The sequence below is a fragment of the Otolemur garnettii genome, unplaced genomic scaffold, assembly GCF_000181295.1.
Source record: "Otolemur garnettii isolate 467f Iridium unplaced genomic scaffold, OtoGar3 scaffold00007, whole genome shotgun sequence".
NCBI lineage: Eukaryota > Metazoa > Chordata > Mammalia > Primates > Galagidae > Otolemur > Otolemur garnettii.
The window spans coordinates 37,459,224-37,474,715 of NW_003852402.1; the positions used below are offsets into that span (position 1 = coordinate 37,459,224).

Sequence of the window (15,492 nt, forward strand, 5' to 3'; positions counted from 1 at the left end):
CTGAAAGTTGGCCTGTATGTCCTTCTTCACCCTGCCCCTAAGTATCTGATGCCGTAACCTGCACAACGCAGCATATACACATAAAGCATTTCCTTCTGTATATACAGGGAGTGATTTACAAAATGCGAATCCTTTCAATTACCTCTGTGCTTAAAAGGCCGTGGACACGGAACCTTTTATTCACTCTATCTTGCTATATAAAATAAAGACTATGTGCTTGAACCATTTCACTGAGCTTGACAAACACAATTCAGTATATAACATCTTCATTTGCTTTACACAAAGGGGCCAACTCTTCGACACCATAGATACTTTGCAATTGTTTCATTAGATTAAAATTGTCCTATTATATATGATGTGGCACATATGCTAAATAAACCAAGAACAGAAAATGTGGTTAAAAATACCTAAAGGAAATATTTGTTGGCATTCATAAATTTTAAAAAGGAAGTATTCAAAATCAAATGTGCAGGTACAGTGTGGCTAATTATTTGTATTTCTTTCTGTTACAGTGTACCGTTTAAGTAAAACAATATGTGAAAATGTTGGGAGCATTTCTCAAATTGCAACATGCCATTTGTGTTTAAATGTAAACATACAGGTTTTCATTCAGTGGGTCAGTCCAGGGGCAAAGCTATACATTCTACAAAACTTCAAGGTATTAAAAATATTGTAAACTATACTTTGCAAACAAAGGATCTGAATTTTTTCTTTACCTGTTGGTTTGTTATATTGTGTTTTATTTTCCATTTTCTCTCTTATTTGCAATAGCCAAACTGATATAGCCCTCATTACCTACCATAACCATAAGTATTTAATCCTTACAAAAATCCTCCGAGAAAGTTAGCATTTCTATTACTAACATTTCACATACAAAAACTGAAGCACAGGTTTGGTAACGATCAGACACTGAAGCCAGCATTTGAAGCCAGATAATTGCATTTTCTAAACCACCCCCCGCCTCCAATTCTTTATAATGGTGGTGCATTTAATGAGACATGCCAAAAGACTTGCAACAAGGTGGAGTATATCAATACATAAACTTAAACTGAATGACAGAAATAAGAAATAGAAATATGCATACTCATTTCAGACTTCCAAATCAGTATTCTGATAATCAAAATGATACAAGGAGTTGGTAGGAGGATTACTTACTAAGCTACTCGAACGAATTCTATACTTCTTGAAAGATGATTTTTTTGAATCATATACTTCTATTTGAAAATTCCAAGACATGATACAAATATGGGCAAAGAATGAAATAAATTGTGTGTGTCTGTATGTATAAGAACTCACACACGTCCTAAATAATTTAGACTTAAAATATAATACTGCAAGCTTTAGTGATGGTTATGGAAAAGATATGTGAATTTTAAATGTGTAGTTAAAAATTCAAATGTCTTGAAATTGCTTTTTCATTTTGCGTAATCACACATAGTTTTCCTTGAGCAGAATTATCTCTGTATATTAATCATTGCTCTTTTACTTTTAATATGCATTTCTCTTGTATTTTATTTTATTTCTGTATTTCTACTATTTTTAAGCAAACTTCTTGGTTCTCTACGCCTTTTAACAGTATTTGCTGTACGGCGGTAGGAAATAGGCAATTTGTCTGTTTCTCTTTTATGGTAAAATGTCAAATAACCCCACTGAATGATATGGAATATTCACTACGAACTACAACATTTTAGAACACTGAGTCTATAAACTAACTTCAAGATTTAACTCGTAATAATTAACAACACATAACTAAGAGCTACACATGCTTACACTGATATTATACGTATGTCCACCTTTCAATCCTTCCAACACTGCAATGACAGACGTGTCCGTTTTCTGGATAATACTGAGGTTGCGGATCTGAAAAGCAGTAGGATCATCGTCTCGATAAACCAAAGCTTGATATACTTGGATGTTTCCATTAGGTTGAGAAGGAGGAAGAAATGTTAACTGGAATTTTGTAACTTCATCTGGAATTTTCTGAAATGTCACGTTGTTAGGTGGATCCTTGGGGGCTAAAATGAAATAATTGAACAATTTTTTAAATTGTGTTCTTTTGATCTCCACAGAAAATTTATGTGCCCCCAATTTCTGTTTTTAAACAGTATTACACAAATTATTTAAACCATGTAATTTATGGCCGATGTGTCATGCGATCACAGGCATCTATAATTCTCAGAAAACATAATGGCGATATAGTTTGTTTCCTTTCTTATTTTAACTTTGATATGCCTTTATTTTTATACAGAATGTATTACTATAGTTTTTAAAAATTTATTTTAAAATAATATAGATTCACAGGGAGTTGTTAAGAATAGTACACAGGGTTGACTGCACCCTAGGTACACATCTCCCCAGTCATGGAATCTTCTATGACTGGAGTTTAATATCAAACCTGGAAATTGAGCTGGGTACAGTGCTGATAACTGGACTACAGACCTTATTCCAACATCAGCACATTTCATGCTTTCTCATACACGTCTGGAGGTTTATGCCATTTTATGCGATATATAGATTCCGGTAACCACAACCACAAACAAGACGGAAAAAATTATATCACCCTAAAGAAAATCTCTCCTACTATCCCCTTGTCTTTTCACTACACGCCTCCTCGGTACACTAATCGTGCTCCCCGTCTCTGTAGGGTTTTCATTCTGAGAATGACAACACCCTGATGACCTTGAGGTCCATCAGCGTTGCTCCCCGTATCACTAGTTCATTCTTTTCATTGCTGAGTAATATTCCACTTTATGAATGTACCACAGTTTGTTCAATCATGGAAAGACATTTGGGTTGTTTCCAGTTTTTGATACCAATAATAAAACTCTTTGCTAACATTCACGCACAGATGTTTGTGTGAATATGTTTTTGATTTCATTTGATCAATGCCCCAAAGTATGATTGCTGGGTCACATAGCAAATACATGTTTAGTTTTACAAGAAACTGTCAAGCTATTTTCCGGTGTGGCTACACTGTTTTACATTCCCACTGGGAATGTACAAAGGTACAGTCTTTTTGAATCTTGCTGGTATTTTGTGTTATTGCTATTTTAAAAGTTATTATTATATCTGTTCTGGTATAAGTGTGGTAATATCCCATTGTGCTTTTTTTGTTGTTGTTCTTTGCAGTTTTCTGTCGGGGCTGGGTTTGAACCCGCCACCTCCGGCATATGGGGCTGGCACCCTACTCCTTTGAGCCACAGGCGCCACCCCATACCATTGAGCTTTTAATGGGCATTTCCCTAATGCCTGGCGGTGGTGAGACCCCATCTTCCTGTGTGTTTGTTTGCCACTTCTCTGTGCTGAAATGTCTATTCAAGTCTTCTACTAATTTTGGAACTATATTTTTTAAAGTGCCTATGGTGCATATTGCAAGGGTACATGTCGGATCTATTAGTATAGAGTATAAATATTTTAACACAATAATTAAGTAAATGAGATAAGGTATATATTAACCAGTGTGTTGTAAACGTTCCTTATAGCATATGAAATCAGCACGTTGTACCCCATAAATGCATTAATGTATACATGATCTATGAGTTTATGATTCAATAAAAAATTTAAAAAAATAAATAAAGTGCTAAGTTTTGAGTAATATTTCAGTTTGTTTTCAACAAATAAAAACAGCTTAACATGACAAGTCTAGCATCCATAAATTATTGTCAAATAAAATTATGAGATTAAAATTATTTTATGAAGAAAGGAGCTAGATCTTGCTGTACAGCATAACTAGTGTCCTTCATATAAATGACAGATTGAATGAATACATCTATTTTGATCAAGTTGAAATGGCTGTATTCTTCCGTGCTAAGCAAAACAATTCCATGAAGAAAGTTAATGTTTGACTCAGTATTTCAGATCTTCAACCTCTGTTAATCTTAAAAAAAAAAAAAAAGTAAACAGAGAAAAAAAGGGAGATAAACAAATAAGCATAGTACTGTCCCAAATATCTCTTTCATTTTAAGTGGAAAAATGCAAAGACAAAATAAGGATAAAGTTGATTGAAAGAGACATGCTGTTATACATTTTTTATGACACATAAGAAATATATTTTCTTTTTATAATCGATGTTACTTTAAATTTAAGATTAGGTTAGAAATTGGATGAGAAAAGGAATTCTTTAAGTGATGAAATGATTTCTTACCCCTCAAATATCCTTGGAACTAATTGTAAAATTTTAGTCTTAGAGATTCAGCAAAACTTGATTAAATTCGATATGCTTGAGAAATAGCACAGTAAGATTTGACAGGCAGTGCACGGTGATATAAACATGAGCACATTCACCAGCGTCTTTCCTCACGGATAGGTAGGATGGGGGGAGTGTAAAAAGCATAATCGGGTATCTGGGGTACTTGGCAGCAGACAGAAATCAACGGAATTTTAGTGTGCGGAGGATAAAATTTACCTTGTGACGTAGGATCATGACTTTATAGACAAAATGAATAGAGAATATAACATCATGAAAAAACTAGCTGAAAAATAGTTTCATCTTCTATACTTACTTTATACATAGCAACAAATAAAACTATAGCAACACCTGCCTTCACCTGCTCTTTCTAATCACACATCTGGCAACATCAGGGCGGGGCAAGGAAGCTCCGGGATGTGGACTTTCCCCATTCTGTTGCTTACAATCTTATTATTCAAAGGGACTTGAGAAAGTCTGACATTTCTCAAATAGTTGCATATAAATGATATCAATTGACTAAGTGATGAAAGAGCTACGATAGACTTGACCTGGATTCTAATTTTGACTTCCAGATTATTTAGTAAGCGAGTTATTACTTTAATTTTTATGTAAGTCATGGGACAGTAATAACTATAATGGGATTTTAGATGAAGCATTACTGGCTACAGACAGTTGGAAAAATTATCTCTCAGGAAGCCTAACTCAATACCAGAAACATTTAGCAGATGAAATAAGTTCACAGTATAATTAGGCACTTTTAGTGTTTCTGTATTTACAAAGATTGAATATTATAGATAATTCCACTTTCCTCCAATAGAAAGCTTCATTTTTGTCAACAGTAGTAATCCACTGACTTTTTATTTATAGGCATTTAAAACTTCTCCTAACATGTATCCTTTAGGGTGGAGTATGAATCCTGTAGGAAATCCAGCTAAATCTCTGCTGATTTTTAGCGAGGGTGAAAACTACTCCTTACCTGATTCTAAAGTAGTAACAATCACTTCAGCACTGGACTTCCCGCCCATGTAGGCAGCGCTAATGTTTCCAGTAAATGCTGTGATGACCACAGAATACTTTGTGAATATGTTTAAATCTTTAACTTCTATGGTTTTATTTTCCTCATTCGACTTGAGGAAAGTAATATTAAATTCATCATTGTCCACCTATAGGAAAAAGTAAGTCACGATTAAGGAATCACCACTTGAGATCCAACTACCAAACATGACGTGCAAAGCTACACATGAGGTATACCCATACAGTTATCGAGCCAAGACGGATTTATTTTTATTTTACAATCAGATTGCCCTGGGAAATCAAAAGCACCAGTATAACAGTTTACTAATTAGTAGCTCTTTCAATAATTGAAAGTAAAAGAGAATACAAACGACCACCCATGATCAATCAACCCATCAAATGAAAAGCAAATATTATCTGTGCGGTCAGAGGAACTCTGCTTTCTACTTCAAAGTTTTACAGGAGAAAGTACCCAGGTTTTGGCTCCCAGCCATGCAGGTCCATAGCCCACACTGGACGCCTCATTTGACAAACCACTTATGCCTCTTACTTTCCATGTATGTGAAACTGGATGCCAACACCTATTTATTGTGTTTTATTGAGATTTAGAAAGAGCACGTCAGAAGTAGCTGGCACAGAGATTATGATTTTTTTCAACTGTTATGCATAAAAGGAAACACCCTCTGTAACATAATTCAGAAGATAGATAGATAGATAAACATCAATACACATGTATTTTATAACTGAAACACAATTTTCAAAATCATACGTATTTTTCTGAAATGCACTTTGACATTTGCTGTGCTTTTTTTTTTCTTTTGCAGTTTTTGGCCGGGCCAGGTTTGAACCTGCCACCTCCGGTATATGGGGCCTGCGTCCTACTCCTTTGAGCCACAGGCACTGCCCCACTGCTGTCCTTTTTTATCATATTCCAATTCATTTACAAGTTCTTGACATGGCTGCAGTTTGAAAAACTCTGACTTAGCACTCTGCATTGCACTGGGGAAGTACTCAACTGTGCAAGGCATAATTATTAAATGTGTCCAAATGAACATGCACAGGTCATTAAACGTAACTGTATTTGTTCAAACATTGTCTTACAGAGATTTTCACTCCAGACATTAAGCATAGCTGAAGTGTCTAGCGCTAAATGGAAGGGCCTTTCCTAAGATAACCATGAGAAATTTTAAAATCCCATCATACTTATTCCTTTTAGGCATCTGAATTGAAAATTTTAAAACCAGGTTTAAAACACAGCAAGTTCATTTTTAATTTGACCCTCCCTCATAACCTTGAAAGATCGTTTATTTTTAGTTCAATATGTTCTTTAAATGCTCTTCAATAAAAGGGTTTTTTTAATTAAAGATGTTGCTATGAGAAACAGAGCAGAAGGCTGATAAATAATAACCAGCATTGCAAACAATCAAGTTAATCGTTCCCACCTTAAAACAGAGCAGTGGCGGGAAATGCCCCCGCTTCTCTAAAGTGCCAAAACAATGAGCCAACAGGGGGATCGTACTGATCAGAAACACGTTCCATTAGTGGAAAGCATGTGTGTATTAAATTAATCGTCAATATTTCATCTCATAAGAGTAAGGCTTTTGAATTTTCCTTAAGACTAAGCTTATATTTATGTTGAATAGGTATGACCTAGAGCTGAGTAGAAGTTGACCCCAGCAGCAGAGTATGGGTCTCTTTCCCATCAGGGCCCCATCAAGGCTTCCCTTTGACTACTGTGTTGTGTTACGTGCCTCCATTCAAATCATCGTGTTACTACTACAGCTATTTGGATTCTGATTTTTGTAGAGTTGCGGTGTCTCCAGATTCTATAACTAGAATCTGAGATAAGACTTGAGTCCAAGCCTTTCAAGTGTCTGAAACTATACAGTGCCACAAGGTCACTGGACTTGATCTTATAAATTAAACTATTTATCAATTGTAATATTCAAATGCCTTCCCTTAAAATGAGATAAAAAATGATGTAATAAAAATATGGCATGGCATGCGTGTGTTATAGCCTATCTTTAAAAATATTTAACTAAATTCAAAAAGAATTCTGGGTTATAAACTCACCAAGGACAGAAGTTCACGGTCCAACCTTATTAAACCTTCTCCACCACTGTGGTCATTAACCTTTACTTACCTGCTTGACCAAGACTGAAACTTCAGTCCTTTTTGACCCCTACTCTTTTTTTTCAATCAATTCAAAGTCTGTACGCTCATATTATATTCGATCATTTTTGAAGTGTGACATGATGAATAATAACAGTAATTAGATTCTGTTTCCTCTTCCTATGCCACTTGTACCCTTTCCCATCCGGGGCACTTCTATTCATTTGTCCAAGAACAAATCTAATCTGCTCTGAGCAGCCTCCTCTAACTTCCATGTCTCCTCTAGCAGGAACTTTATTTTGCTACCTTATATCCCCCACCCCCCAAAACATCCTACCTCACACTCTACGGAGCTGTTTATATTCCAGGGTCTCCCCCTAGAGTGTGAGCTACTGGAGAGCAGAACTTCATGTTTTTCATCCTGGCCTTCAGGAACAGAAGCTATTTCCTAACTATTTGTTGAATAAAAGAATAAAGAGAATAATGAAAGTGACTACAAAGTGCCTTAATTTCCAGCAGAATCATCCACGCTGGTATTTGTGCCTCTACATCTTTATTTAATATCGTCAATTTTTGTTTTAAGTTTTGCAAGGAGAAGTATCACGCTTTGTGGCTAACGTTTTTCAGGGGACAGGCTGCACCTTAAATCTTGAGTGCAATGATTTGCGTTCTTCCTTAGTCTGGAGGAAGGACTCGAGTAGTGGTAATTATGTATTTATGAGATATGCTGCAGATAAGCTCTCTCCAATTCATTCCCTTATACATATCCAACACCTAGCACAGTTCTGGCACTTTGGGTGTATGTAAAAGTGTGTATTCAATGAAGGAAGAAAAGGAAAAATATTTCTACCTAGTTCCAAGACTCCTAGAAAAACTGTGAAGTCCTAGAATCTTTTCGAAGCTGTTCTTGCTACTGTTGATCCATCGGCATTCTGGGGAGGTTAGGTTTAAATCGCTAGTTTTATTTGCTATTTTATGGCTCTTTCTTTCCCTGGTCACGCCATTGTCTGTGGTTTTAGTCACGTATTAACTTAGTGAGAAGTTCTTTTCTCAGGACCTCAGGGCCCCTTTACGCAAAATGAAGGCAACACTGTTTACATCAAAATATTGCTACATCAGATGTAATAATTCAAATCAAGAGGTGAACTCAAAACTGGAATAAATTAATTGAAATATTAGTTATCTTCTCATCCTTTTTCTTTCTCTGATTCATTTTAAAACTCGGCAAGACAACTACAAGAATGAGATTACAAAATTGCTCCCAAAACGTTTTATTTTTTTTTTCCTTTCAGCCTAATCCAATTCTAAAGGAGCTCTGCTTTCTGTTAATAAACTGCCTTTCATTTGCTAGACCACCGCTTTGGCATTCTTTAAATTTGTTTCTAATGTATATTCCCAGAGCTTTCGTCATTCCCATTAACTGTGGTTGGATAATTGTGTGTTAAAATCTTCGCAAATAGGTTCAAAACATAGACTGCAGGCTGGGATAACAGATGTACCAATAATCTCTTAAAATTTATTTTACTGATGACAGGTCTGTTGGGATGTAAGTATCTTCTAAGAAATTCTCTAAAGATATAATACAATTATAAAAATTATGGAAGAGACAGAGGCAGAACAAATGGGAAAGAAGTATTCATCCTAAGTTACACAATTTAATATATTAGATGCCGCTAGAAGAGAGTGGTAATTAAGCCCAGAAAAGTCTAAGCAGGGAGCAGAATAAACATTACCAATCCTTATCCTAGCCAGTAAGTCTGCACCACCTGCATTGCTAGGGTTTAGCTTTAGTGCCTGGTTTCCTTCTGAATGGCTGTCTACCTCTATTCAGTGGCCTCTTATTCACGGTCTCTTCAGTGGCCTCTTATTTAAATGTTTGCGTTCTCTGGAACCCCAGGATATATCGTTGTAGTGAATCTCATCTACTCCTATAATTCTGTCTCTGATAAATACACTGTTCAAATTGCAAATGCAGACTTTCTCGCCTGATCTCTCGCCAGATCCATATTCAACACTATGATGGGGTGTCTTCGTCTGGAGGATCCCCAGGCACCTCCCACCCAGGGTGTCTAGTACCAAACTCATTCACTTCCTCTACAGATCTGCCCCTCATACTTTAACAGGTCCTATCTCTTACCGGTATCCTTGACTCCTCCTCTCACTCACCGTCATGAGCTGGTTGATTTTCCAATAAATCCTGTAGATTTAAATTATTTTTCACTTTGTTCTCTTGCTACATTTCCTCTGTTCTTTATCTTTCCTTGCCCAGTTACTCACAGTTTTCTGTCACCTTGCTGGATTTTGCTCCCACACCGCTCTCAAACTATGCTGTATGATGCAACACCAATCCCGTGCAATGGAAATCTATGCCACAAGGTGGCACTTCACTAACCTTAACATAAAGTCCATCTCAGCCGTGTGTTACAGAGCTGGCCTCCCAATCTAGCCTCATCTGTCAGCACTCTTCCTGTTGACTGCTATGCCCTGGCATTGCTGAAGTACATGATTCTTTTTATGAATGCAGTTTACTATTTTCTACCTCTATTCCCATTTTCCTACCATGTTCTGCTTTAATTTTTTCAGGACTTAGTGTTGTCGTTAGGGTCTCACAGAGAAGTGGTGTCACGGAGCATAAACCTACAAATTGAAATTGCATATTTAAACAAAGGGGTTCACAGCTCTCTCAGGCATGTGACAAGTTTCTTTCTTTTCTCCTGGCTTATATAGTCAGTGGTGCACATGCGCACTGTACCTCAGTAATATTCATTACAATCTCTCCGCACATGTGCACTGTACATCAATGACTTCATTAATATTCATTACAACCCATAATCCATCTCATGAATAAACTTCTTGTGACTATCCCATGAGCAGATCCTCTCTAGTTATCTGGATTAACTGATACCACTTTAGCTAAAATAACTCTTTCAACATAATCTTTTTAACATAACTTAATGGAGAACGTGTTGTTAGCCATTACTTCTTTTGTTCTGATCTAATGAAGCCTGAGGCTCTAGAGGAGGAAGGTAGATTGAATCCCTGTCCTTATTGGCCTCACCGTTTGGAGGCAGTTACTTCAATTTTAAGCAAGGCATAATTAAGAAATTTCTAAGACATACAGAAAATTTGTTTGCAAGCCTCCGCTCCCATGTGGGCCTTAAGTCGGGGCGGGGGGGTTTATGCCCACAACCAACCAGGCCAACCTTGGGTCAGGGGATTTTTACACCCACAACCAACCAGACCATCTGGGATTCTGCCTCAGTTTCTCACAAGTAAGCCTGCACAAAATCTTTTCACTGCTCTCTCTCAAACAGCTTTTTTGGCCAGAGGCATATCTATAGGCCTTTTGCCTATAACTTATCTCTGCCATTTTCCTATTGGGGAGATATTGTCTTTATTGCTTTTTCTCTTTTCACTTCGTATTATGGGTCCCTTTCCACCGTATTTTAAACCAGATATGTGTGTTAATATCAATATAACCACCTGTGTGTGTGTGTGCATGTAAAATCTACACCCTGAGAACACACACAATGATAACATGTTACTAACACTTTACATTCATTGGGCACTTACTACATGCCAGGCAATGTTCTAAATTCTTTATGCATATTAGCGAATTTACTCCTCACAGGATCTTTGTCCTCTGTACACTATTAATCATTATTTTACACACACGGACACTGAATCACAAATAAGTGTAGGTTGCCTAACGCCTAACAGGGCAAAGTTCAAATTTGAATAATCTGGTTCTAACCCATATTCTTAACCATGTTCTATATTAAATTCTATAACAGGTAAGATACACCTTACCGATTTGACATCGATCAGATAAAACGTGGGTCCGGTAATGACAGCAGGTTCACTCCAGCTGATATTGATGCTGAAAGGTGAGGTTGCTACTACATAGACATTTTCAGGAGGGCCATCCGGAGCTAGGACAACAGAAAACCAATTGTTCTGCCACATTAGAGTAAGTCTCGGCTGCAGTACAATAGCAGAAATACCAGGAAAAGTGGATAGTCACGATCAATCATAGTGAATTAATTTTACATTAATTTATACTTCACAACATGCGCAAGGCATTTCAAATCAAAAGATTTAATTCCTAAAACCAGTTAGTATACATAAAGCATTTCCACATGCAAATTAGTTAAAATAATAATAAATGGTTTTAACACTTGAAGTAATGTTTTGAAAAGAAAGCCATAGAGTTGGGAAAATAAATCTTTTATTTTATATTTTTATTTTCACATAGATAACCTAAAAGTTTGCAGAAAAGTATCTGACTGCAAAAAGAGAGAGAAAAGAGCTCAGTTAAAGAATTAAAACTGGTATAATGGAGTTATAGTTAAAATATATTGCTTTATAAATGTACATTGGGTTGGTTTTGTTGTTTTTAATGAAGGGGAAGAATAGAAAATAGGCCATCCAGTTCCTCTAATCTATTATTAAAATTATTAAAAATGTGTGATCTTCACATATTTTCTCATTCATTATGATTTCAAACAAATTCTTTAATTTGTCCAACTTTCCTAATTTGTTTTTCAAGAGTGCAAGACGAGATACTATTTTAAGAAATCTTCCTTTGAAAACATGGATGTTGGCTCGGCGCCTGTGGCTCAACCGGCTAAGGCGCCAGCCACGTACACCTAAGGTGGCGGGTTCGAATCCCCAGCCTGGACCCGCCAAACAACAATGACGACTGCAATCAAAAAATAGCCGGGCGTTGTGGCGGGCGCCTGTGGTCCCAGCTACTTGGGAGGCGGAGGCAGGAGACTCGCTTGAGCCCAGGAGTTGGAGGTTGCTATGAGCATGATGCCATGGCACTCTACCCAGGGGGATAGCTTGAGGCTCCGTCTCAAAAAAAAAAAAAAAAAAAAAGAAAAAAAAAAAAAACATGGATGTTAAGTTTTCAACTGGTGAAACCACTAAGAACTAGAAGGGTCAGTAGGATGTTGAGAAGGATTGAGACCCATTTAATCCACATCGACGTCAATCTAGGAACACTGTTCACACAGCGCTGCCCTCCCAGGGCATGGAGCCAAATCAGGTGATATTAAATTGAGAGAGACAAGAAATTCCCCCAATTTTTGATATTTAAATCCATATGAGCGAAGATTACTGAACATGTACTATCCCATCGCTCCTAAGAAAATGTAAAGAGGAACATAAAATATTCCCTTTGCCAAATAATTTATAATCCCATTGGAGCAACAAGTTATGTGATCTTAGTCAAACACAAACTGTCTGCAGCTCAGACTCTCTATCAGATGAATATTTTATAGTCCTTCAAAATATGTGGAATAGGCCACTTTGATATTTGGCACATTGATGTCAATTAATATCATATAGAGATGGCTGAGTAAAGGTAAGGATTAACTGTAAATAAATAGTATTCTCCTGTGAGAGGGCGAAGTGATGAATGTGATGGGCAGGTGAGGGGAGGATGCACAGACAAGGCGGGACTCTAGCAGCAGGCTCCGCAGGATGAGGAGGATTTCAACAAGCAGATGAGCAGGCTGAGGGGCATTTCTACGCTAAGCCACAAACACGCCAATAACAGGTCCACAGCCAGCCAGAATTGTATGACCTCAGAACCGCTTTCCTTGGTACTCTTACGTGTATTATTTTGTATAGTCAAAAACAAGACTCTCAAAAATGGTCCATAAACTTCACCAGACTGTCAAACGGGACCTGCGGTACAAATAAGGTTCAGAATACTCGAAGTCCGGGAACAAAAATGTCATTGGACCAGTGTTCAAGATGTCATAGACCACAACCCTCAAGTAGGAATTTGGGACCTGAGCTAGGAACCACTTGTTATGTTGAAGAAGTTGGACTTCATTCTTTAAGTGATAGGACGCCATTGAGAGGTTTGAGAAAGTATTCTTCTAATGATTTAGGAAAACAACTCAGATAGCTATGAGAAAGACAAGCGCTGTAAAGAACACGGAGTCTTTTAGGCTAGTTCCTAAAACACAAGGTGAGATGTGAAACTCTAAATTAGTGCCCTAGGTATAGATAGGAGGAGAACATAGAAAATTTAATAAAAATACCTCTGGGGAGGATTAGAGGTGGTTCAACCTGAGATAGAAGAAGTAGTGAAAGCTAATTCACTTGTTAATACCCACAGAACGCTGGCAGTTCCCAGCAGCACACGGGGGATAGATTCAGGTTTGGGTGAGTAAGGCTCTGTGTGAGAGGAAAGGATAAATACGGATTTGCACCCGCTGAGTATGAGAACCTCAAGTTTACTGTCTACCCCGCAGTTGGAAACATGAGCCTAGAACGAGGAAGACTTAAGCAGGATAGAAACGTTTTGTTGATTTAGAAAAAAAATTTTCAGATAGTTCCTTACAAATTAGTACTATGCATAAATAAGGCCAGTGTATCCGGTTTAAGTGAACCACATGCTCTGAAGAGAACCAAAAGGTTTATTTTAATATGGATTAGTATTAAAGATGTCACTATGATTTGAATATGTCTCCTCCCAAATTCAAGTGATGAAACTTGGTGGTCAGTGTGATGGCATAAAGAGGTGGGGTCTTTAGGAGGTGGTTAGTTCATGAGGACGGCTGCTCTGACAATAGGAATAGGATCCTTATAAAAAGGACTTCCCCTGCCCGTCTGCGTTTTGCCATGTAGGACAGGGCATCCTTCCCTTTCCTCAACAGACAACTGAACCTGCCTGGACCTTCATCTTGAACCTTTCAGCCTGCGGAACTGTGAGAAAACAAATCTCTGCTCTTACAGATTACCCTGTCTCTGATATTTTGTTGTCACAGGACAAAACAGATCAAAACAGAGGTTAATAGTAGTGATAGTCTCAAATTATGAATGAATGATTCATATTCAGAGTTTATTTCTTAGGACTATATTAAGAGTGGAATTTAGTTACACAAAATACTATTTTAATAATAGCAGTGACATATTTTAATAATAGTAGTCGAATGTAACTACAGAGAAATCTAGCAAACATATATAAGGTAGTTTTTGTGGGAAAATACCTTTGGGGTGACATAGATATACTTATACTGTACTTCTCTGAAAATTGCAAAATAATCCAAACATTGACATGCCTGGCTCAAGGATGCAATCCATACTGCCCAGAAAAGCATCCAAGAGAAACTGGAAAGAGGGGTAATCCAGGGTCAGAGCTCTGACAAGCTGAGAGGTGCTAGTCATGATGACAGAGTTGAGGACACAGTTTCTCCAACAACCAAGGTAGAGGATATCGACTTTAGATCGACATATGCCCACCCCGCATGACCTGACATTTTTGATCTTATTACTTCTATGTTTACGACCCGAGGAAAACTGCCTTAAATTGTAGTCCAGTTTATTTAGGTAATTACGCACAAGAGATGGGAGTGATGAGTGGTCTCCTGGCACCAGCATAATGAATTACTTTGGATGATCTCACAGAATAATGCACTGGGGTTTCAAAAGCAGCAATCCTCTCCTTACCTTTTCCAAGTGGATATTCCTTAGAGACTTATGCCCGCTGTTTTGTAAATAAACTGCAGCTCTGAATCTCCTTATTCATGACGTTAAGTTAGGAATGAGTGGACTTCAGGACCAGCCACACCATTACTGAAACTAGTACATACTCACCTCATGGAGAAATCTGCTTGGAAAAATACAAGATGTTTTGTGAGTTTCAATGCCCTGCCCTCTGCCTCTGACTCTATAAAAAGGGACGAGATAAGAGGTACGCACAGACTTATTCAGGCCCCTTGATTATTAATGCTTTTATAAGTCCTGATTTTTAGCTATGCAAGAACCAGCATGGAGAAGAAAAATTTTCTGACAGGCCGCGTATTTCAATTGGTATAAAACAGGAAAACATTTTAGTGTCCCATTGTATTTCTTTATACTCAAGTGCTTAGTTGGCTGTTAGATTAAATTTATGCATTTATTGAACCAAAAAATATTTATTAAGCATCTGCTATGTGCCAAGCACTGGAAAGACAAAATGCTTGTACAAACGATCAAGGTAGATTTGGATCTATCCATAAACTTCCAGTTATTAACCCTTTTCTTCACTGACCCACTGTTTATTGGACACCTACAACATGCCAGGTGTTTACCTGCTGGAAATAGAGAAGTAAAGAGACAAAGAGCAGGGAACTTCTACTTTAACAATGGAGACAAATACTATATCAGCGTATTAGAAA

At 37.3% G+C, this 15,492-nt stretch overlaps 1 protein-coding gene across 1 annotated transcript in view; it reads right to left on the reverse strand.

The window, feature by feature from the left end:
- The window catches only part of PTPRQ (protein tyrosine phosphatase, receptor type Q), a 195,259-nt gene that overhangs the window by 63,868 nt on the left and 115,899 nt on the right, over window positions 1-15,492 (reverse strand). The window contains exons 27-29 of the mRNA XM_012814160.2: window positions 11,126-11,247; window positions 5,166-5,352; window positions 1,761-2,015 (exon numbers count right to left, since the gene is read on the reverse strand). Coding sequence (XP_012669614.2) covers window positions 1,761-2,015; window positions 5,166-5,352; window positions 11,126-11,247 — 564 coding nt within the window. The remainder of the gene's footprint in view (window positions 1-1,760; window positions 2,016-5,165; window positions 5,353-11,125; window positions 11,248-15,492) is intronic.